General features: G+C 45.9%; 1 protein-coding gene across 1 annotated transcript in view; it reads right to left on the bottom strand.

Moving 5' to 3' along the window:
* Positions 1 to 25,847, bottom strand: part of LOC134927416 (sodium channel protein type 5 subunit alpha-like) — a 782,837-nt gene that overhangs the window by 157,441 nt on the left and 599,549 nt on the right. The window contains exon 19 of the mRNA XM_063921835.1: positions 19,875 to 19,995. Within this exon, the coding sequence (XP_063777905.1) occupies positions 19,875 to 19,995 (121 nt within the window). The remainder of the gene's footprint in view (positions 1 to 19,874; positions 19,996 to 25,847) is intronic.

Here is a 25,847-nt window from a genome sequence, read left to right as displayed (position 1 = left end):
ATACTGAGAAGTCTGTTCTCTAAATGAGGTGCCTTATTTGGAAATATAATCTTCGCTTTTAAAGTATTACATTTCTAATAGTAATAACCCATTACTTATATAAAAGTTAACAGGCAAATTGCCCTTCTGAAATATGCAAGTTGACAGTGATTAAAGGTACCTGGCCGGAAACGCAGAACAAAGGATGAAAATGGTCAATGGTATGGACTGCTGGTTACATGAAAGGTCATATTGCTAAGTATAAGCCTACTACAGCACATGCATAGAATTCAGTGCTTTTCTAGGGTGCAGTAATAATTATAATCATCGCTAAATACTTTATTGTGAATGTAACACATGATACTTTTGCACAATGCTTTTGCATTGATAATAATCTGCCACTTTTTTTTAATAATCCATTGGGTGATGAGGGTCTTGTGCCAAAAACTTTAAAAGCACCAATTTGCTACTGATTTAGCTTTAATCTCAATGGTTAGTTGTATAAACTACGGAGTCAGCAGCCTTACAAGATATCACCTTTCTGTCCCTTGTCAATAAACTAAATGTCTGACATTTTCTTATGGAAATAAGCATTTGAGTCAAAGCAAATTTAAATGAGAAGAGCAATGTGCAAAAGTACCAGGTTTTGTGAATTAGCTTTAATAGCACTAATAAATAGATCTATACATACAGTTAATGTAAAAAAAAATTAGGATACATGTGTAAAGGGCCCCATACACTTATACGACATGACGGTCCGTCATGTCATATAAGATTTCCTCCAACCTCCCGGCAGCCTCCCCGTTGGCATGATAGTATTAGATATATCGTAAGCAGGTTTTTTTTTTTGCATACGATGTATCTTTTACTTTCCCATCCATTTACTGCGGGATCCGACATATCACGAGTGCAGCTCTCTTGATATGTCCATACCTCCCAACTGTCCCGATTTTCGCGGGACAGTCCCGTTTTTTTGGGTCTGTCCCGCTGTCCCTCCCGCGGGCCGCAGTGTCCCGCGGTGGGGGGGGGGGGGCAGTTAGGAGGCTCCTGATCATTCACTGCTCTGCTCAGTTGAGAGCAGAGCAGCGTTGAATAGACGCTGTGCGCACGCGCACAGCGTCTGTTCCAGTGAGTTAGAGGGAGAGGGGGCATGCCAGCAGCTCAAAGAGCGCTGGCCATGCCCCCTCAGTGACGAAAATGGGGGCGTGGCTGGCGAGTGTGGCCCTCCAGCAAAGCCACGCCCCCTTATACACAGGCCACACCCCTTTCGGTCGTGCGCGCGCTACGCGCGCCAAGATGTCCCTCCTTCCTCTACTTCAATGTTGGGAGGTATGATATGTCGGATCTAGGGGGATCCGATCCGATGCACACGGGAACGTGCATCGGAACGAATCGGGGGAAAAGCACACCGAAAATGCCCGATTTCACCCAATATATCTGGCCGAATGCCCGAATTGGGCTGAAATCGGGCATCATCGGTCTAGTGTATGGGGTCCTTAACTGGTTACTATTGGAAAGGTTAAGCTCCAAACCATTATCTTATTTCAAACCACTTACAAAATGCTTTTTACCTGAATGGTCCCGGAAGTTTGCATCTACAAAAGCAACAATCAAATGTACCAGTTAATATCTATCAATCATTTGTTGTTTTTTTTAAAATGCCTCATAACCATATAGCAAGTGTTTTGAATGTCATGAATAGCACATGTGGGGGGAGATTTACTAAGAATCGTGTTAGGTCAATTTTCCGAACTTTAGCAATAAAGCCGTGATTTTGCAAATCAGGAATTTACTAATGTCCAATCTGCATGGATATCTCATGTCAAACATGACTTTGCAGACCAAATTGTAGCAACTCACCATTGAAGAAGCATCGTCAAAAAAACATTGGTACCAATGCAACTCACAAATTTACTAAGAATAATGCTTGCAAAATCGACGAAACTCGCACCAAAATAGCAAGACAATGCACAAAATCAATGCACTTGTTTACATGTGAAAACAATTTTAAGTCTTTCTGCTGACAAGCACGGCTGAGGCAGTCTATTCAGTCCTAAGGACTGAACAGACGCCACCAATACACATGTGTCAGCAGTTTGGGGGCGTTTTTATAACATGGTGATGACGCTGCAGCATGTACGGAGTCGGACCAATTGGGATATAATAAGATTTTACTCGCCGGTAAATCTATTTCTCGTAGTCCGTAGTGGATGCTGGGAACTCCGTAAGGACCATGGGGAATAGCGGCTCCGCAGGAGACTGGGCACAACTAAAGAAAGCTTTAGGACTACCTGGTGTGCACTGGCTCCTCCCTCTATGACCCTCCTCCAGACCTCAGTTAGGATACTGTGCCCGGAAGAGCTGACACAATAAGGAAAGGATTTGGAATCCCGGGTAAGACTCATACCAGCCACACCAATCACACCGTATAACTCGTGATACAATACCCAGTTAACAGTATGAAATATAACTGAGCCTCACTAACAGATGGCTCATAACAATAACCCTTTAGTTAGGCAATAACTATATACAAGTATTGCAGACAATCCGCACTTGGGATGGGCGCGCAGCATCCACTACGGACTACGAGAAATAGATTTACCGGCGAGTAAAATCTTATTTTCTCTGACATCCTAGTGGATGCTGGGAACTCCGTAAGGACCATGGGCATTATACCAAAGCTCCCAAACGGGCGGGAGAGTGCGGATGACTCTGCAGCACCGAATGAGCAAATTCAAGGTCCTCCTCAGCCAGGGTATCAAACTTGTAGACTCTTGCAAAAGTGTTTGAACCTGACCAAGTAACAGCTCGGCAAAGTTGTAAAGCCGAGACCCCTCGGGCAGCCGCCCAAGAAGAGCCCACTTTCCTCGTGGAATGGGCTTTTACAGATTTAGGGTGCGGCAGTCCAGCCGCAGAATGTGCAAGTTGAATCGTGCTACAGATCCAGTGAGCAATAGTCTGCTTAGAAGCAGGAGCACCCAGCTTGTTGGGTGCATACAGGATAAATAGCGAGTCAGTTTTCCTGACTCCAGCCATCCTGGAAATATATATTTTCAGGGCCCTGACTACGTCCAGTAACTTGGAGTCCTCCAAGTCCCAAGTAGCCGCAGGCACCAGAATAGGTTGGTTCACATGAAAAGCTGATACCACCTTAGGAAGGAATTGGGAACGAGTCCTCAATTCCGCCCTATCCATATGAAAAATCAGATAAGGGCTTTTTCCTGACAAAGCCGCCAATTCTGATACACGCCTGGCCGACGCCAAGGCCAACAGCATGACCACTTTCCACGTGAGGTATTTTAGCTCTATGGATTTAAGTGGCTCAACCCAATGCTACTTCAGGAAATCCAACACCACGTTGAGATCCCACGGTGCCCCTGGAGGCACAAACGGGGGCTGAATATGCAGCACTCCCTTAACAAAAGTCTGAACTTCAGGCAGTGAAGCCAGTTCCTTTCGGAAGAAAATGTACAGAGCCGAACTCTGGACCTTAATGGAACCCAATTTTAGGCCCATAGTCACTCCTGACTGTAGGAAGTGCAGAAATCGACCCAGTTGAAATTCCTCTGTTGGGGCCTTCCTGGCCTCACACCAAGCAACATATTTTCGCCATATGCGGTGATAATGTTTTGCGATCACATCTTTCCTAGCTTTAATCAGCATAGGAATGACTTCCTCCGGAATGCCTTTTTCCTTTAGGATCCGGTGTTCAACCGCCATGCCGTCAAACGCAGCCGCGGTAAGTCTTGGAACAGACAGGGCCCCTGCTGCAGCAGGTCTTGTCTGAGCGGCAGAGGCCATGGGTCCTCTGAGATCATTTCTTGAAGTTCTGGGTACCAAGCTTTTCTTGGCCAATCCAGAACCACGAGTATAGTTCTTACTCCTCTCCTTCTTATTATTCTCAGTACCTTGGGTATGAGAGGCCGAGGAGGGAACACATACACCGACTGGTACACCCACGGTGTTACCAGAGCATTCACAGCTATCGCCTGAGGGTCCCTTGACCTGGCGCAATATCTTTTTTTTGAGGCGGGACGCCATCATGTCCACCTGTGGCCTTTCCCAATGGTGTACAATCATTTGGAAGACTTCTGGATGAAGTCCCCACTCTCCCGGGTGGAGGTCGTACCTGCTGAGAAAGTCTGCTTCCCAGTTGTCCACTCCGGGAATGAACACTGCTGACAGTGCTAACACATGATTTTCCGTCCATCGGAAAATCCTTGTGGCTTCTGCCATCGCCATCCTGCTTCTTGTGCCGCCCTGTTGGTTTACATGGGCGACCGCCGTGATGTTGTCTGACTGGATCAGCACCGGCTGGTGTTGAAGCAGGGGTCTAGCCTGGCTTAGGGCATTGTAACTGGCCCTTAGTTCCAGAATATTTATGTGTAGGGAAGTCTCCTGACTCGACCATAGTCCTTGGAAGTTTCTTCCCTGTGTGACTGCCCCCCAGCCTCGAAGGCTGGCATCCGTGGTCACCAGGACCCAGTCCTGTATGCCGAATCTGCGGCCCTCTAGCAGATGAGCACTCTGCAGTCACCACAACAGCGACACCCTGGCCCTTGGAGACAGGGTTATCAGCCGATGCATCTGAAGATGCGACCCGGACCACTTGTCCAACAGATCCCACTGGAAGATCCTTGCATGGAACCTGCCGAATGGAATTTCTTCGTAAGAAGCTACCATCTTTCCCAGGACTCGCGTGCATTGATGCACCGACACCTGTATTTGTTTTAGGAGGTCTCTGACTAGAGATGACAACTCCTTGGCCTTCTCCTCCGGGAGAAACACCTTTTCCTGTTCTGTGTCCAGAACCATACCCAGGAACAGTAGACGCGTCGTAGGAACCAGCTGCGACTTTGGAATATTCAGAATCCAGCCGTGCTGTTGTAGCACTTCCCGAGATAGTGCTACTCCGACCAACAACTGCTCCCTGGACCTCACCTTTATAAGGAGATCGTCCAAGTACGGGATAATTATAACTCCCTTTTTTCGAAGAAGTATCATCATTTCGGCCATTACCTTGGTAAAAACCCTCGGTGCCGGGGACAGACCAACGGCAACGTCTGAAATTGTTAATGACAGTCCTGTACCACAATTTTGAGGTACTCCTGGTGAGGAGGGTAAATGGGGACATGCAGGTAAGCATCCTTGATGTCCAGTGATACCATGTAATCCCCTTCGTCCAGGCTTGCAATAACCGCCCTGAGCGATTCCATTTTGAACTTGAACCTTCGTATATAAGTGTTCAAGTATTTCAATTTTAGAATGGGTCTCACCGACCCGTCTGGTTTCGGTACCACAAACATTTTGGAATAGTAACCTCGGCCTTGTTGAAGGAGGGGTGCCTTGATTATCACCTGCTGGAAGTACAGCTTGTGAATTGCCGCCAGTACTACCTCCCCTTTATCCGAGGGCAGCAGGCAAGGCTGATTTGAGGTAACGGTGAGGGGGAGTCGCCTCAAACTCCAGCTTGTATCCCTGTGATACTACTTGCAGAACCCAGGGATCCACCTGTGAGCGAGCCCACTGGTCGCTGAAGTTCCCGAGACGCGCCCCCACCGCACCTGGCTCCACCTGTGGAGCCTCAGCGTCATGCGGTGGACTCAGAGGAAGCGGGGGAAGATTTTTGATCCTGGGAACTGGCTGTCTGGTGCAGCTTTTTCCCTCTTCCTTGTCTCTGTGCAGAAAGGAAGCGCCTTTGACCCGCTTGCTTTTCTGAAGCCGAAAGGACTGTACCTCATAATACGGTGCTTTCTTAGGCTGTGAGGAAACCTGAGGTAAAAAAAATTCTTCCCAGCTGTTGCTGTGGATACGAGGTCCCAGAGACCATCCCCAAACAATTCCTCACCCTTATAAGGCAGAATCTCAATGTGCCTTTTAAAGTTAGCATCACCTGTCCACTGCCGGGTCCCTAATACCCTCCTGGCAGAATGGACATTGCATTAATTCTGGATGCCAGCCGGCAAATATCCCTCTGTGCATCCCTCATATATAAGACGACGTCTTTAATATGCTCTATGGCTATAGTATCCCTGTCCTGACAGGGTAACAGACCATGCTGCAGCAGCACTATCCATGCTGAGGCAATTGCAGGTCTCAGTATAGTACCTGAGTGTGTATATACAGACTTCAGGATAGCCTCCTGCTTTTTATCAGTAGGCTCCTTCAAAGTGGCCTTATCCTAAGACGGCAGTGCCACCTTTTTTGACAAACGTGTGAGAGCCTTATCCACCCTAGGGGCTATCTCCCAACGTGACCTATCCTCTGGCGGGAAAGGGTACGCCATCAGTAACTTTTTAGAAATTACCAGTTTCTTATCGGAGGAACCCACGCTTCTTCACACACTTCATTCACTCATCTGATGGGGGAACAAAACACTGGCTGCTTTTTCTCCCCAAACATAAAACCCCTTTTTTGTGGTACTTGGGTTAATGTCAGAAATGTGTAACACATTTTTCATTGCCGAGATCATGCAACGGATGTTCCTAGTGGATTATGTATATGTCTCAACCTCGTCGACACTGGAGTCAGACTCCGTGTCGACATCTGTGTCTGCCATCTGAGGTAGCGGGCGTTTTTTGAGCCCCTGATGGCCTTTGAGACGCCTGGGCAGGCGCGGGCTGAGAAGCCGGCTGTCCCACAGCTGTTACGTCATCCAGCCTTTTATGTAAGGAGTTGACACTGTCGGTTAATACCTTCCACCTATCCATCCACTCTGGTGTCGGCCCCACAGGGAGCGACATCACATTTATCGGCATCTGCTCCGCCTCCACGTAACCTTCCTCATCAAACATGTCAACACAGCCGTACCGACACACCGCACACACACACAGGGAATGCTCTGACTGAGGACAGGACCCCACAAAGTCCTTTGGGGAGACAGAGAGAGAGTATGCCAGCACACACCAGAGCGCTATATAATGCAGGGATTAACACTATGGGGGATATTCAATTTGGTCCGAAGAGACATCGGGAGTAAAAACCCCCGATATTTCTTCGGGTTCTGCGGTCGGGCTATTTAATATGCTCGGCCGGTAACAAGTCCTCTTACACCCGAAAACACACAGGTTCAGTGAAACCTGTGTGTTTTTGGGTGAAACAGCCCCGTTTTCGGTTGAAAACGGGGCTGTTATCGGACATTTTGCTTCGCCTGCCGGAGGCAGGTGAAGCAAAGCCCCCGATAAGCCGCGGCACGCGCCGGCTTATCGGGGCCAATTAAATAGCCCCCACCGGCCGATACTTATCACCCGGCACCCCGGGCCAAATTGAATATCCCCTATAACTGAGTGATTTTTCCCAATAGCTGCTTGTATACACAATATTGTGCCTAAATTTAGTGCCCCCCCTCTCTTTTTAACCCTTTGAGCCTGAAAACTACAGGGGAGAGCCTGGGGAGCTGTCTTCCAGCTGCACTGTGAAGAGAAAATGGCGCCAGTGTGCTGAGGGAGATAGCTCCGCCCCTTTTTTGGCGGACTTCTCCCGCTTTTAAATGGATCTCTGGCAGGGGTATTTTACACATATATAGCCTCTATGACTATATATTGTGTAGATTTGCCAGCCAAGGTGTATAATATTGCTGCTCAGGGCGCCCCCCCCAGCGCCCTGCACCCATCAGTGACCGGAGTGTGAGGTGTGCATGAGGAGCAATGGCGCACAGCTGCAGTGCTGTGCGCTACCTTGGTGAAGACCGAAGTCTTCTGCCGCCGATTTCCAGGACCATCTTCTTGCTTCTGGCTCTGTAAGGGGGACGGCGGCGCGGCTCCGGGACCGGACGATCGAGGTCGGGCCCTGTGTTCGATCCCTCTGGAGCTAATGGTGTCCAGTAGCCTAAGAAGCCCAAGCTAGCTGCAAGCAGGTAGGTTCGCTTCTTCTCCCCTTAGTCCCTCGTAGCAGTGAGTCTGTTGCCAGCAGATCTCACTGAAAATAAAAAACCTAAACTATTACTTTCTTTTCTAGGAGCTCAGGAGAGCCCCTAGTGTGCATCCAGCTCAGCCGGGCACAAGATTCTAACTGTGTCTAGAGGAGGGTCATAGAGGGAGGAGCCAGTGCACACCAGGTAGTCCTAAAGCTTTCTTTAGTTGTGCCCAGTCTCCTGCGGAGCCGCTATTCCCCATGGTCCTTACGGAGTTCCCAGCATCCACTAGGACGTCAGAGAAATTTACGATTTCACTTTCATTGTAACTATGATCTGCAAATTCAGTTGCGAAAACCCTCAATACGACTGATCTCGCACACGCAATAACACGACTAGTTACACCATCAATGACAATACACAAACAATCTTGAGTCTTAATAAATGTGTAATTTGCAGCACAAAACGTTACGGCCAAGGTGTGATTACGGATTGCAGCCACCGTAATGTTACTGCTGATGATGTGGAGATCCTCCACATTCTATGCTCTATCTTTTGTAGGAGTGCTGCTAGGCCAAGGCAGCGGGTTTACATTCTGCCAGTTTTATTTTCACTGTATACTACTGCATACTTACAGCGGTTTCAGTTACTGTACTAGATGGCTACAATGGGCTAATTGAAACTATTGGTTATAAATTCCACTTAGAACACCGGGAGCGGGTCTGCAGATCGACAGTGTCTAGGTCGACAATGTTTAGGTCAACCATTATAGGTCGACAGTCACTAGGTCGACATGTCTTAAAGGTCGACAGGGTTTCTAGGTTGACATGTTCTAGGTTGACAGGTCAAAAGGTCGAAATGAGTTTACTTTTTACTTTTTTTGAACTTTTTCATACTTAACGATCCACGCAGACTACGATGGCGAGCGAAGTGAGCCATGCGAAGGGACACGGTGCACTAATTGGGCTTCCCGGTCACTGTACGGAGAAAATGACACAAAAAAAAACATGAAAACTCATGTCGACCTTTTGACCTGTCGACCTAGAACATGTCGACCTAGAAACCCTATCGACCTTCAAACCCTGTCGAGCTAGTGACTGTCGAGCTATAGTGGTCGACCTAAACATTGTCGACCTAGACACTGTCGATCTAATGATCCACACCCAGAACACCACAAGTGGCAAATTATCAAGAAACATGAAATAATATTTGTTAGTCTAAGTGATATATTTTAAATCTAGTTTTTCCAGTTCTTCATCATAACATCATTATTAAATACTCTACTCTAGAATTTACGAGACACTCACAAATTTTGGGGAGCTCTCCTCGACTCTCGGAAGAGTAGACAAGCCTATCAGATCAAATGGTTCCACAATGCATTTTCGTTGCAAGTTGCAGCATCACAACCCCTTCCCATGATACAGTGACAAAAATGGTGGGGGACAGGGCTAAAATGGTGTGATTCTCTATGCCATGGCCCACTCTCCCCTAACCGTTAATCTCCCTCCAGGATCTCCCATAGGGGGCCAGATAAAGTTGGCACATACTGTATGTATAACATGTAACCTAAAAATCCACTGCTCTGTTATACAAGCCATTATATAATTTCATTTTGAGCATTGCAAATACTGTCACATTTTGAAAATACAGTAAATAGATATTTTATTATATGACATTGCACTTTCTGTCTATACTTGGTGGAGGCAGCCATATTGTGGGAGGATCCAATTGTCATGGAAATGCAGCCTGTGTACACAGAGTAAAAAAAGCGTCTGTTAGATAATGGTGCGCTCCGCATCTGTCTCCAGATGCATAAGGTTCTGTGGGCACATCCCCTAGTGTTCATCCCCTAGTGCCAGTGTCTGAGGGAGGCGGAGCCTAGTGCATGTTTGTTCCTCCATCTTGTTGCGTTGAGACCGGAGAGCGGGGCTCAGTGTGAGTGAGACACATCAGCGCTCCTGCATGTACCGCGCTGCCGGAGCTATCAGAGAACCGGGCAGTGCATTCCCTTCACAGCGGGAAGTCACACTGCATGGATATGCAGTCCTCCATCCCTTACCACCGGAGACATTCCCTGCTGACATACCGCAGCCACATGGTCATACTGATAAGTACCGCTACAATCACTGTTACTCTGTCTGTTATAAAGGCCAATTACCCAATATTACAGCATATCCAAGTCACCTGTGTGTATACCAAATAAACCTGCATTGCTGTTTAACTCATTAAGTGTGTGGACTAACATCACTGCACTGCAATACTCTGCCAACAGCTGTTACATTTTTATTTAGTCTGGAACAGTGGGATTAATACTTCAACTTGCTCTTCCTCCAAATCTCGGTTACACAGTTGTTCATTTAATATTCTTTAGAGAATAACATTAAGAAATTATTGCGACAGGTGAAACGGCTAAGTAAATGTTCTTCCAGAAACAGCCATGGCAGGAGGACTCCTATGTTTGGTCTTTCTGTAACACCGAGTTGAAGTGTTTTCTCCCTTAAGAGCTTTTTAAGTCATGCATCAAATATCATTGAGCAAGAAGAAGAAAATTGCATTAGTCTATGAGGCATGTATTTCCATTACTGGCAGTTAAACTGCACCAAATTATCTTATTACTGTACATCCTAAAATGGAAGTGTGGCGCCAAACCACTATCAACCTAATTTGTAGTGAACCTGATGCTTTTCGTGTGTAAAGAGGGAGGGAAAATACTTAAGCAACTGGGAAATGTCAGCACAAGGTCACCATGCTGTGTAGTAGCTGTAAACACCAATACAGCAACTACACTTTCTCATGTCCATATACAGCCTCCTTAGGGTGACTGTGCGACATACTGTAACTGTGGCAGAACATTTCTGAAAATCACTGCGAAAGTGAAAGGTGACATTCACTGTTATCAACCAATCACATCAATATATAGCCCATATCTACCAATCAGATCTTTTTTTTCTAATGCAGTTTACAATATAAAAAGTTACTGCTGATTGGCTGCTGATGAACACAGAACAGCCAATTAGCAGGACATCATTTGCATCAGTTTTCAATTTTTCATAAATGTGTGCTATTGTTCTGTATGGACTGTATGTCCAACTCCATCTTGTCGCAGAAGCAAAGAAAGGTGCAACTCTAAGGACTATTTATTTGTCAGGCACTCATTTCCAGATCGGAAATAAAATCTAAACGAGGTAGACATATAAGAAATGATTGCAACTTTCATCACTCTGTATCCCTGCAATGATAGCGACAATACAGCAGTGATACGGGAAACCTTGTAAAAAATTTTATTTCTAAGGAATACTCTACAAAAGAATCAAAACTGTAGGCGCTGTACGTTCACATGTGATGCTTCCTGTGTGGCATGTGGATGGATGCACTGCATGGAGGGCAGTGAGAACATATTGCCCTCTAAGGTATACCCACTGGGGCTGAGACAGTCCCACGCAAGTGACAATGGGTATATGGATCTCATGGATTCCAGTATAATGCGCCAAAGAAAGAAATCAGCTTCTGCTCATATCTGGCATCAGGTATCCACACACGGACAGAGTTTGCTGGTGTGTACGGATCTATCCGCCGAGGGAACACAATGAGATGGGAATTACTGGGCCATGACTGGGCAGTGGCCATGCGACTGCACAGAATTCTCCTGTCTCTTGGGAGTGTGGGGGACATGTTGGCCGACTTCTGTGCTCATTCACAGCGTGTGGACTAGGAAGGCCAATCCCGGGACGTTTTTTCAATACCGGGTATCGGGATTGAAAATATCTCAATCTCTGAATTCCCGGCATCCAGGGATTGAACTGTCCTCCTTCAATTTATGTATGTGGGGGAGGGGGTCAGAGGGGTTTCAAGTAAAAAAAAAAAATCAATACAAATAACCTACTCACTAATGAGGGGTCCCCAAGGTCCAGAGGTAGTGTCAGGCATCAGGCAGTGTAAGTCCCTTACTGCCCGGCTTCAGAAGGCAGCGTCTGAGCCAGGTGCTCAGCGCTGCCCGGGAAGAGAGGCGGGGAACTGCGGATGTGCAATGTAATCCCATGAATCCCGGGATTGGAAGCGCCAATCCCTGGATTCAAATCACAGTGTTTTGGGGCCAGAATCCGATTGGCCTCCATAGTGTGGACGGAGACAGACACCTGTTTCAGCAGCATCTTTTGCTGCCATTAATCATAATGTAGTAAGCAGACAGAAAAGTAATGGTGGATGCATCTGCCTCAGACACACCCTGTCAGTTCACATTTACACATGTGCTAACAGCAGCAAGAAAAACCTAACTTACTTCAGGTAAAGTGCACTGCTTGAAGTAAGAATCAGTGTGTACTGACAAAGCGAATCACATACAGATCCGTTAAGGTTGCATTTAATATGCAGTTAGCAAAGCTGGACACCACTGCACTATCTTTACTATACTTAAGATAGGCATGTTACCTGCAGAGTGCTGCAAAGGACTAGAGCAGAATTTAGTGCAGCAATTAGAATGGTGGATGTCATTGGTCCACCTGTAGAAGAGCAAACCATACAAGTTATGCAGATGTTCTGCTCTCAGTAAGGTGAGCATTGGTGCCCACATAGACTAGCACCAAGGTACTGATGTGTCCCCATACATCTATTCTTAAATTGCCTCAAATTTAATATAAATTATATGTCTTAATCTGAGACTTCTACCAATTCCTTTGCAACACAACTACAAATCCGAAGTATACTATAAGTGAATTAAGATGCAAAATTCAGGAAAACATACTCAATCTGGGTAAAAAGCAAAAGACAAATGTCTGAAATGAGTTACCCACGCCAAGCCTTGTTATGTTTCATTTGACTTTATACCAATGGCTTTGTGACAAAAATACTTATCCTAAATACCTAGTGCACTGTAAGCTAATTTATATGTGACTAAGATGAAAAATTCAGGAAACAGTACACAAGCATGGGAATGACTACCCATGGCTGAGCATCTACCAGGTGTCTCAAACCATATGGCATTTAAAGGACAGGTGTATGAAGACACATCTGTACATCGATTTGTTAAGCAACTTTGTTTTCTCATGACCAGCTTATTTTTCCTGCTTAATAAACATATTCCTGAAGTACCTGGACAGTAAGATAGCAAAGAGCAATTGTTTTAGAAAATTTAGAGCTGTTCTGGTTTTCAAGCCTAAGTACAGTAATGACATAAATAGTGGAACAAGACTGTTGAAATTAAGGTTGTAGTGCATGAGAACCTGGAAATGGTTCACAGAACAGTGCATACCAGTGGCATGCAGTGGTGGGGGGAGTCAGTACAAGATCCCGGCAGTCAGGAGACCGACACCGGGAGCCCAACAGCCAGGATCCCAGCAGCGAGCGCAGAGTGTCCCCTCGCGGGCTCGCTGTGCTTGCCACGTTTCGGGCCCGATGGCCTCCAGGTGGTGGAGTGGACTGCCCCCCAAGAGGGGTAACCAGCCAGCGGTCAGGACTCCGACTCCGTATTTCAGCTGGTGTCGGGATTACGGCGTTGGTAACCTGACCGCCGGGATCCCGACAGGCGGTCAATTGACTGCCTCCCCGGTGGGGTGAGGCAGAGCCTTTCCTGTCATACTAAAGTACAAGCCAGAGTTTTGACTATATAACGTATATGAAAAATACAAAGAATACATCTTTGTATTATTCTAATAATTTTTATAATCAAAACTCTGGAGTAAAAAGTCAATAGCAGGTGAGGCCTATCTTTTCCACACATCTCTGATTAAAACTCACCAAATTTCCAACTGTGTATAGTGCTGCACCTGTGTATAATGCCCACATGAACCCTTTGGCTCATATATTGGGGTATATGCAATTGCGGTCGAATTCACGAATTGTCGAATTTCGGGAATTTTTCGCCCAAAAAAAAAATTCGACAATGCAATTCAGTACTTTCCGACAAAAAAACGGACTTTCAAAATTCGACTTTTTGAAATTCGACTTTTGACAAATTCGACTTTTTTGCAATGATACACATGCTGCAATTCGACCAAAGCCTATTCAATGGAAGTTTGGAAATTCGACAACAGTGCTTTTAGACAGTAAATTCGTCATTTTCAATCCGCCACACTTTGGAGGGTGAAACTAATAAAAAAAATGTAAAACATGTTTTTTTTGTGTTTTTTTTTCTTGGTAATATCATGTCTATTTATATTAGAAGGGCTTAGGTACTTGGTTTGTCTTTTTTGGAGGCACAAGTATTATTTATATATTTTTAAAAATATTTTTTTATTTTTTTTTGGATGGAATGGTAAAATCCCTGAAAAAAATGGCGTGGGGTCCCCCCTCCAAAGCATAACCAGCCTCGGGCTCTTCGAGCTGGTCCTGGTTCTAAAAATGCGGGGGAAAAATTGACAGGGGTTCCCCCGTATTTTTAAAACCAGCACCGGGCTCTGCGCCTGATGCTGGTGCAAAAAATACGGGGGACAAAAAGAGTAGGGGTCCCCCGTATTTTATACACCAGCATCGGGCTCCACTAGCTGGACAGATAATGCCACAGCCGGGGGTCACTTTTATACAGCGCCCTGCTGCCGTGGCATTAAATATCCAACTAGTCACCCCTGGCCGGGGTACCCTGGGGGAGTGGGGACCCCTTCAATCAAGGGGTCGTCCCCCCCAGCCACCCAAGGGCCAGGGGTGAAGCCCGAGGCTGTCCCCCCCATCCAATGGGCTGCGGATGGGAGGCTGATAGCCTTGTGAAAAATGTCAAAATATTGTTTTTTCCAGTAGTACTACAAGTCCCAGCAAGCCTCCCCCGCAAGCTGGTACTTGGAGAACCACAAGTACCAGCATGCGGGAGAAAAACGGGCCCGCTGGTACCTGTAGTTCTACTGGGAAAAAAATACCCAAATAAAAACAGGAGACCGACACCGTGAAAGTAAAACTTTATTTCACACGCCGACATCGGTCCTCTTCTCCAAGTAGAATCCAGGGGTACCTGAAAAGAAAAGATAAATACACTCACCTCATCCATGGTCCAGAGGTAAATCCACGAACTTGTCAAAAAAACAAACCGGACACCCGTACCACACGGACTGAAAGGGGTCCCATGTTGACACATGGGACACCTTTCCACGAATGCAGAGAGACCCCCTCGTGACAGCTGTCACTGAAAGGTCTCCTAAGCCAATCAGCGAGCGCAACGTCCTTGCACTCTGCTGATTGGCTCTGTGCACGTCTGAGCTGACAGCGCATCGCAAAGCCTCTCCATTATATTCAATGGTGGGAACTTTGCGGCTAGCGATGGGGTCACCCGCCGGTCAGCGGCTGACCGCGGGTAACCCCACCGCTGACGGCAAAGTTCCCACCATTGAAAGTAATGGGAGAGGCTTTGCGATGCGCTGTCTGAGGTCACACGCGCACAGCCAATCAGGTGAGCGCCACGGAAGTAGCGCTTCCTGATTGGCTGAAGGGACCTCAGTGACAGGAGTCACGTGGTGTCCCGGCATTCGGGGAAAGGGGTCTGATATGTAAACATGGGACCCCTTTCAGTCCGCTGGTACGGGTGTTCGTGTTTTTTTTTTAACAAGTACGTGGATTATCTCCCGGACACTGGATTGAGGTGAGTCTAATTTTTTTTCACAGGTACCTCGGATCGTCGGAGACTGTGGCAGTCGGCGTGTCAACATAGGTAAGTATGTGTGTGTCGGCAGTGTGTAATAAAGTTGTACTTGTCACGGTGTCGGTCTCCTGTTTTTATTTGGGTATTTTTGTTCCAGTAGTACTACAGGTACCAGCGGGCCCGTTTTTCTCCCGCATGCTGGTACTTGTGGTTCTCCAAGTACCAGCTTGCGGGGGATGCTTGCTGGGACTTGTAGTACTACTGGAAAAAACAATATTCTGACATTTTTCACAAGGCTATCAGCCTCCCATCCGCAGCCCATTGGATGGGGGGGACAGCCTCGGGCTTCACCCCTGGCCCTTGGGTAGCTGGGGGGGGGACCCCTTGATTGAAGGGGTCCCCACTCCCCCAGGGTACCCCGGCCAGGGGTGACTAGTTGGATATTTAATGCCACGGCCGCAGGGCGCTGTATAAAAGTGACCCCCGGCTGTGGCATGATCTGTCCAGCTAGTGGAGCCCGATGCTGGTGTATAAAATACGGGGGACCCCTACTCTTTTTGTCCCCCGTATTTTTTGCACCAGCATCAGGTGCAGAGCCCGGTGCTGGTTTTAAAAATACGGGGGATCCCCTGTCAATTTTTACCCCGCATTTTTAGAACCAGGACCAGCTCGAAGAGCCCGAGGCTGGTTATGCTTTGGAGGGGGGACCCCACGCCATTTTTTTCCGGGTTTTTCACGTTTTTTCCCGTTTTTTTAATTCGCGGCAAAATCCGGCAAATCGGCCGTTTTTCGCCCGCGGGACTGTCGAATCCGTTTTTCATTGAATATGGTGAATTCCGGCAGCCACCTGCCGGAATTCACCTGTCGAATTGTGTCGAATTAAAAAACGGCGCTAATTTGCCGCGATTCGCCGTGAATTGCATATACCCCATTGTGTGTAAATCTGGATCTGGTACTAGCCAGTGCCTGCTGAGCCATTTACCTCACCGCACATCCCTGGTGCATACAGTACTTACCTACTCTCCCAGAAGGTCCGGAAGACTCACCATTTTTCAAGCAGTCCACCTCTTCCTAGTAAAGTGGGCAGAATTGAGAGATACCACTGGGAACCACTGGGCCGTATGGAGTGGGTGGACACAATAGAATGTAATTGGATTCCTAATGATGTAAAGAAAGAGCACAGCCCCACTACTGGAGTGCTCATCTGTATCTCCTCTCCAGGTTTCTCCAGGGAAGAGAAATCACAAGTTGGCAAGTACTATATGGAGCAATTTCAAGGACTGATTCTAAGCAGAAAGGCATGTACAGTACTATAGCCTTGCACCTTGGTAAAACCATGATGCACAGAAGGTGGTGCAAATGTAAGAGAGATTCACACACACACACACACACACACACACACACACACACACACACACACACGTATACTGCTCAAAAAAATAAAGGGAACACTAAAATAACACATCCTAGATCTGAATGAATGAAATATTCTTATTAAATACTTTGTTCTTTACATAGTTGAATGTGCTGACAACAAAATCACACAAAAATTATCAATGGAAATCAAATTTATTAACCCATGGAGGTCTGGATTTGGAGTTACACTCAAAATTATAGTGGAAAAACACACTACAGGGTGATCCAACTTTGATGTAATGTCCATAAAACAAGTCAAAATGAGGCTCAGTAGTGTGTGTGGCCTCCACGTGCCTGTATGACCTCCCTACAACGCCTGGGCATGCTCCTGATGAGGTGGCGGATGGTCTCCTGAGGGATCTCCTCCCAGACTTGGACTAAAGTATCCGCCAATTCCTGGACAGTCTGTGGTGCAACGTGGCGTTGGTGGATGGAGCGAGACATGATGTCCCAGATGTGCTCAATTGGATTCAGGTCTGGGGAACGGGCAGTCCAGTCCATAGCATCAATGCCTTCGTCTTGCAGGAACTGCTGACACACTCCAGCCACATGAGGTCTAGCATTGTCTTGCATTAGGAGGAACCCAGGGCCAACCGCACCAGCATATGGTCTCACAAGGGGTCTGAGGATCTCGTCTCGGTACCTAATGGCAGTCAGGCTACCTCTGGCAAGCACATGGAGGGCTGTACGGCCCCCCAAAGAAATGCCACCCCACACCATTACTGACCCACTGCCAAACCGGTCATGCTGGAGGATGTTGCAGGCAGCAGAACATTCTGCTTGGCGTCTCCAGACTCTGTCACGTCTGTCACATGTGCTCAGTGAGAACCTGCTTTCATCTGTGAAGAGCACAGGGTGCCAGTGGCGAATTTGCCAATCTTGGTGTTCTCTGGCAAATGCCAAACGTCCTGCACGGTGTTGGGCTGTAAGCACAACCCCCACCTGTGGGTGTCGGGCCCTCATACCACCCTCATGGAGTCTGTTTCTGATCGTTTGAGTAGACACATGCACATTTGTGGCTTGCTGGAGGTCATTTTGCAGGGCTCTGGCAGTGCTCCTCCTGTTCCTCCTTGCACAAAGGCAGAGGTAGCGGTCCTGCTGCTGGGTTGTTGCCCTCCTACGGCCTCCTCCACGTCTCCTGATGTAATGTCCTGTCTCCTTGTAGCGCCTCGATGCTCTGGACACTACGCTGACAGACACAGCAAACCTTCTTGCCACAGCTCGCATTGATGTGCCATCCTGGATGAGCTGCACTACCTGAGCCACTTGTGTGGGTTGTAGACGCTGTCTCATGCTACCACTAGAGTGAAAGCACCGCCAGCTTTCAAAAGTGACCAAAACATCAGCCAGAAAGCATACGAGCTGAGAAGTGGTCTGTGGTCACCACCTGCAGAAAAACTCCTTTATTGGGGGTGTCTTGCTAATTGCCTATAATTTCCACCTGTTGTCTATTCCATTTGCACAACAGCATGTGAAATTGATTGTCAATCAGTGTTGCTTCCTAAGTGGACAGTTTGATTTCACAGAAGTGTGATTGACTTGGAGTTACATTGTGTTGTTTAAGTGTTCCCTTTATTTTTTTGAGCAGTGTATGTTTGGTTCGGGTGACCAGCGTTTGGGATCCCGACGGTCACCATACCGACGCTGGGACCCCGAGGGGGACGAGCGCAAACAAGCCACTTGTGGGCTCGCTGCACTCACCATGCAGCGGGCTCAGTGGCTCACTACGCTGTTAGTCCCTTTTAGTCGGGTTGTCAATCGGTCGGGATCCCAGCATGAGAGGCTGGTGGCTGCGGAGCAAGTGAAAAAAAAAATGTGCCATACACAACCGTTATGGTATTTTTGCATTGAAATACATATATGTCATTTGTTTCTTTATCTAAACAGCAGATGGCACTGTATACAACACAACAGAATCCCCTAAATTGTATCCACATTTAAAAACATAACATTTCCTTAGTTTTGATTAATAGCCCCTATTCATAAAATATTTTCCTATCTCTTAAATAATTCCATTTATATTTTTATACGTTCTAAAAAGAGTAACCGAAATAAATAACTAATTTCTTATTACACTCTCTACAAAAATCTGATAACCGAGGACATATTCTCCAAACTGTGGAAGTGTTCCAGTAAAAGCACCGGGCGTGAAGATTTTATGCTGATCATGTTTGCCTCTCACAGTGCCCCTGTTTTTAAATACTGAATATATTTATAACTATCTTCTTTAATTCTGTACAGTGTACAAGTTACTGTTTACTGAATAATAATAACACTGCATTGTACTATATTACAGTACTGTACTGCATGTGATCATTATAAGTTACTGTAGTGCCGGCAGCACTGACATGAGCCGGGAGACTAATCACTGGGAACGATGTAAGGCCATAATCACATTTGCAATTTGTGTACGTTTCCTTAAACGCATCAATATACAATATGCAATTTGTTTCAGGCAATTTCTTCAAACTTTTCTTTCTGCATCCATTAGCCTTGCCAATACAATATAATAAAGAAAACAAACATATACTGTAAACCATTGCCTACTCTCCTGGATCCTGCAGGAGACACCCCATTTTTGGTGTAGTCCCCGGCAGCCCTGGAAGAGTAGGCATCTCTACTTCCTAGAGAAGTTGTCAGAAGGCGGAGTTTAATATAAGGAATCCCGGGGGTTCCCAAGGAGTGGGGGGGCTTGTGACACAGTTCTTTGTAAATGCGTCATTTTGGCCCCACCTCTATGCAAATATGAACCAATCATAGACTTTACCCAGAAGGGATGGGGCATAATGATGCGCTTAGCTCAAACCCAGTCGTCGTCCCCCCACCTGACTCCCACCCACTTCTCTCTGGGCTTCTCCCAGATAAGGAGAAAGTAGGAAAGTATGCTGTAAATTAAAGTACAGCATGCTGTGCTCTAAAAAAAAAAATAATGGACCCATAATATCCAACATACATGTCATAATGAACAGAGCATTTTTGATTTTTCATGCTAGAAAACCCTAACATTTAAAGAAAAGTAAAATCTGCCTCCTCTATGTAAGGTCAGTTCTTTATACAGTACTGTACCTTCCGTAAAGCATTCCTCGGGCTCCATGAACTCCTCATTAGAGACAGGTTGTTGCTCGATGAGTTCTCCGGATTTTCTCAGGTCTACCGTGCTGCACTCGGAAATGCTGTCATACGGTTTCTGTACCAAATGATCAGAAAATTATTGACTCAGAGTTAAAAACATTAGATCATTAAAGTTGCGTAAAGATAAAATACATACCTAAACGAAATCATCATGTCTGAAAACTGGTTTGTACTGTAGATTAATAATCTGTACATGAATCTGACATTATGACTCGCAGAAAATGATACAATTTATGCATCATTCTAGGCAATAGTCAGCAAATAAATAAAATTAAAAAAATATTTAAAAACAAATGCTCACTTTATATTTGCTAAAACATAAGATTGTGGTAGATTACTGTGACAATATTTACTTTTTTTTTACCATATATGATTGTGCTGGTTTGTATAAGAGATGCTTAGAGCGCCATATCAGCTGTTGGCAAGTGGCAATCCAGGACGTAGCAATAAGGAATTAGCTGTACAGTAATGCAGAGCTCAGAAGTGAGTTACATTAATGTAACTGAAGTAACATTCGTATTGGCTGTTCATCAAAGGAAGTAATCAAAGCAAATTTCACAATTAGATGAGTTACTTCAAATAATGCTCATTTCCAGACATTAATGCCATAATCCACACCTGCCACTTGACGGGGATGCTGAGAGATAAGCATGGTGTATCTCGATGAGGGCACCTTGTGCCCATGAATTTTGGCCTTATCAGCCCATCCATTTTCCCAATGGTATTAGATTATATGTAAAAGATAGGGACTGCATTAACCATAGCTTCATATTGGTCAAGCTGCTATACACCCTCCTAGGCTGTATGGCCGAATCTGAGTCCAGTGCAAAATGGCTGTCTTTGTGTGATGCCGTAGAAGCCTGATTTACTACTACCTCACGTTAATACGAACTTCAGTGGAGCTAATGCGCAGATCTATGCTGCTTCAAGCAGAAAGCTGTTCCACCCGCTGTTTCTCCATCCACAACTATCATCATTAGTACAGGCGCTTATGTCAGAGACATCTTAGGTGCAAGAGATCCGTGTGAAACAGAATTCCCTTCTCCTTACGCACAAACTCAAGAACAGCACTGAGCTCATGTTACACTCCGCTGACACTCTTACAAAATCCATCAGATCCATGCGATGGCATTGTCCAGCCCCCAAATGCCTGTTTCAAGCAAAGACAAATCTGGCAAGGATCTGTCAAAATTATAGAGAACCGCAAAAATGAGTAAATTTGCTTTGGCGCATGCGCTATGGCTATGTGCGTCTGTGACACAAAACAGATCTATCCAGATCCATCTTACGCAGAATCAACCTGTTTGCGCAGTAACCAGTTCCTGTCTCTGCCATGCCAATACCATTTCTATTTCTATACTGTACAGTACTTTGTATAAAGAAGGTTGAGGAAGTGGGGATTACAATGTTATTACTGTGCCATTTAAAATTAGAAAAGGAATGTTCCATCCCTGTCATGTTCTTTTCAAAGCACGGTAGCAGCCACACTGTCTGAATGTATGCATGCCTGTCTTCCATTCATAACAATGTGAATTCACATGCGGCTATTTATTCTTTACTTATTTATTTTGTATTTTACACAGTTGCGATATATATCGTTCATACAGCCAAACAACAATATATCGACTGGAGCATTGGCCTGTGTGTACAGCCGATACGTCTGTGAATGCCATCGTTACAATATATCGACAGGAGCATTGGCCTGTGTGTACAGCCGATACGTCTGTGAATGCCATCGTTCACAGACATATCAGGTCGGCCATGCAGCACACAAGATGCTGATCTATTGTGCAGATACTATACATCTGTTTGTCGGCTGACCAAACAATATATTTGGACGCATAATCCATTGTATATGATGCCATTTGTCACACGTAGGCGGACGATTGGTAAGTGTGTATGCACAAGATTGTTTATGCATAAAGTTTACCAATCGTAAGATCAGCTGCCGGCTTGGTCGGGCACCCAATCCTTTGGCCAAGTCTGTACCCAGCTTTAGTTTCAAGTTGTATCAAACAATCAAATATATTATGTATTACATGAGTTTTCCATATTAGTAAAACATAAAGACATACTTAGAAGAAAGCTTTAAGTTTACAGTTCATAAATTGCGGCATAAATTAGCGTATAGAATTTATTAGATGTCATGACTCTGGTGCACATATACTGAATGATGATGACCATCGCAGGACTATGTGGGTGATTGTGGACTGACCTCACCAATAATAATAGTGTGAATATTTTACATTAACTTCTGGTTGTCTAATTGTTGTTTCAATATAGAACGTTGCAGGATAGATGATTCCCATTTACAGGATTTTTAAATGGATAAATAAAAGATGTAGGAGGTGTTTTTATTATTATTATTATTATTATTATTATTATTATTATTATATGTAACCATTGATTTTATTAAAAAATACTTTATTATCTCTTGTGTGTCTGACTGCATGAATACAATGATGTGTTACAATGTATACTGTTTATAATATTGCACTAATTGTATGGTACTTGAGTTTTGTTTATGTATGTAAATATGCTATTGTACAGTACACCTGTGTCTACTCTATTACCGCTGTCGTGCCAAACAGACCTCTTCGGTGCCCCTCAATCCTGTTCTTGAGAGCGTCTTTTTAGCTTCAATGACGCACATATTTAAACCATGGAGGTGACAAAACTGCACTGATTGACTTGCTAGGTGACATCTGTATATCTGTGTTCGAAAGAGTCGAAATCTGTATTTCAGCCGGACACCGCTTTTTCTCACGCTAAGTTCCATGTGCTTCATCTGCGACTTAAAACTAATTCCTGTGCGGTTAAAGTCACAGCCCGGCGTCTATGGTACAGATTGCTTGTTGTTTCACTGAGTCTGCGGTACAACTAATAAAAAGTCGCTACTCTACACTTTTTGAAGGGGCACACTTGCTCATAGTTGCCGACTTTTGGGCTGATCTCTCCGGGAGAGAGCAACCAGTCGGCTCAGCAGGGGGGCGGGCACGCCGGGCAGTGAGCTGATGTGAGGAGGGGGCGGGCCGGAGGCGGGCCAGAGGAGGGACGGGGCGTGGCTGCTGGATCGCGTCATGCAAGCCACGCCCCCACTGTGCAATGCCGCAATTACCGGCATTATACAGTGGGGGAGTGGCTAGCATGACGCGATTCAACAAGAATCGCGTCATCGCCTGCCCGGACCGCCCACTTCACTCGCTAAGTGGGCAGCCGGGCAGGGGGGGACCCCTGTAATCGGGAGACTTGCTTGCTCTTCCAGGGGGCCGGGAGGGTCACCCGATTTTCGGGAGCCTCCCGGCCATTCCGGGAGGGTAGGCAAGTATGCACTTGCTTCAGTGGTCTAGCCCAGCATGTCGTAATGAGGCTTGGTGTATGAGGACACATCTGTATGTGTAGATGTTGGATGGAGAATTAGTTTTTTTTTTGTTATTCTACTACTACAGAAGGCAAAGACACTTTAAATCATTCATTAATTAGAGAAAACAGATTGAATCTTAAAGTTCATTAATACACAACAGAATGAACTTCTGCTTAAGATTTTTTACATTTTTATCAATACTAAACAATTAAACTAATATTTTAATATCTGCGTTGCTAATTTAGTAAATTGGATGCTTTCTGTGAATAGGTCTTTGGCAGACATACTGTATCTATACATTGCTTGGCACAGGCAGCTATCTCTGAATGAAAGGTGTGTACTAAAATATATATCACTGGTTAGCAGCAGCCAGACAGTGATACAAGAACTGCACAGTCATGTCTAATATCAACATACAAATCACGTATTACACTGCATACCTCCCAACATGACCCTCTCCAGGAGGGACACAATGCTCTCCTCCTGGACTTCCCTCTTAATTTGTGATTGCCATCACCTGTGCTGAAACACCTTTCTTATCCATGAACCTGTTCAAAACAGGTGCTGGTAATCATAAATTAAGAGAAAAGTCCAGAAGTAGAGCATTTTGTCCCTCCTGGAATGGGTCATGTTGGGAGGTATGCACTGCAAGATTTAATAAAGAGAAAAAAACAGATGCAACAGAGATAGTTACCAGCAGGAACAGACTGGCTGAATTATGATGTGACACACGAAAAGTCGAAAACATATGTGGTAGTTCTAAAGGAAAAGCAGGCTCTATATTACAGTGCCCTGTGTAATCCCAAATAAATGCTGTATGGTTGGGTACAGAGTCATGACTATCATGTTAGCAGGGGCAGCACATGCTACAGCCAATCAGGAGACTGCGCAGGCCCCGTCATGTGTATGTGCAGAATGAGTCCTGTAATTGCATTGCAGGATTGTGCTGCCTGATTGAAAGGCAGAGGGTTCTTCAGGGGAAGGGATGGGGGGTTGGCGAGGCTCTTGGCCTAGTAAACTGCCCTGCGACGGCAAGCCTGAGTAAGACGAGGCTTACTCAGCCTGTCGCAGCAGATGAACATTGCAACCGATGGTCGCAATGTTTGATCCCAGGATGCGACACAGTCTCAGCACTGCGATTGCAAATGCAGCAAGGAGGCATGTATACACCTCCTACCAGTGGCGGATTTAGCGGGGGGCGATTAGGGCGAACGCCCCCCCTACACATACCAGCACCGGGATGGAGGCCGGGTCCCGCCGCGGTGTTGGGAACGAGGTGGAGAGCGGTGCAACGCGGCGGGGGAAGGGGAGAGAGAGAGAGCGTCCTCACGCGCATACAGCGGCTGAGCGACCTCTGTTCTGACCACGCCCCCTCCTTCCTGTACGCGCGTCAGGACGCTCTCTCTCTCTCCCCGTCCCCCGCCGCACTGCCCGCTCTTCACCTCGTTCCCAATGCCGCGGCGGCACCCGGCCTCCATCCGACTCCTCATGCTGCTGGCTGCAGCAGGTGTCACTGTCAGTGTATGCCATGTCTCCTACCCTCCAAACTTTAAGTAAGTGTGTGTGTGTGTGTGCCCCCTCTGTGTTCCATGTCTCCCCCCTCCGCTCCTAGCTAAAGTGCCTGTGTTCCATGTCTCCCCCCTCTTCTCCTAACTAAAGTGTATCTGTCCCTGCATTATTTTGGCTCATTCAGTGTACTGTAATGTGAATTTCGGCTTATACATTGTGCTATAATGTGAATTTTGGCTCATTCTGCGTGCTATAATGTGAATTTCGGCTCATTCAGTGTGCTATAACGTGAATTTTGGTTCATTCTGCGTGCTATAATGTGAATTTCGGCTCATTCAGTGTGCTATAACGTGAATTTTGGCTCATTCTGCGTGCTATAACGTGAATTTTGGCTCATTCAGTGTGCTATAATGTGCATTTCGGCTCATTCTGCGTGCTATGATGTGCATTTCGGCTCATTCTGCGTGCTATGATGTGCATTTCGGCTCATTCAGTGTGCTATGATGTGCATTTCGGCTCATTCTGCGTGCTATAATGTGAATTTCGGCTCATTCAGTGTGCTATAACGTGAATTTTGGCTCATTCTGCGTGCTATAATGTGAATTTCGGCTCATTCAGTGTGCTATAACGTGAATTCTGGCTCATTCTGCGTGCTATAATGTGAATTTTGGCTCATTCAGTGTGCTATAATGTGCATTTCGGCTCATTCTGCATGCTATGATGTGCATTTCGGCTCATTCTGCGTGCTATGATGTGCATTTCGGCTCATTCAGTGTGCTATGATGTGCATTTCGGCTCATTCAGTGTGCTATGATGTGCATTTCGGCTCATTCAGTGTGCTATGATGTGAATTTCGGCTCATTCTGCGTGCTATAATGTGAATTTTGGCTCATTCTGCGTGCTATAACGTGAATTTTGGCTCATTCAGTGTGCTATAATGTGCATTTCGGCTCATTCTGCGTGCTATGATGTGCATTTCGGCTCATTCTGCGTGCTATGATGTGCATTTCGGCTCATTCAGTGTGCTATGATGT

This window comes from Pseudophryne corroboree, chromosome 5, assembly GCF_028390025.1.
Source record: "Pseudophryne corroboree isolate aPseCor3 chromosome 5, aPseCor3.hap2, whole genome shotgun sequence".
In the NCBI taxonomy this organism is placed as follows: Eukaryota; Metazoa; Chordata; class Amphibia; order Anura; family Myobatrachidae; genus Pseudophryne; species Pseudophryne corroboree.
This window is presented reverse-complemented; position numbering and strand designations above follow the sequence as displayed.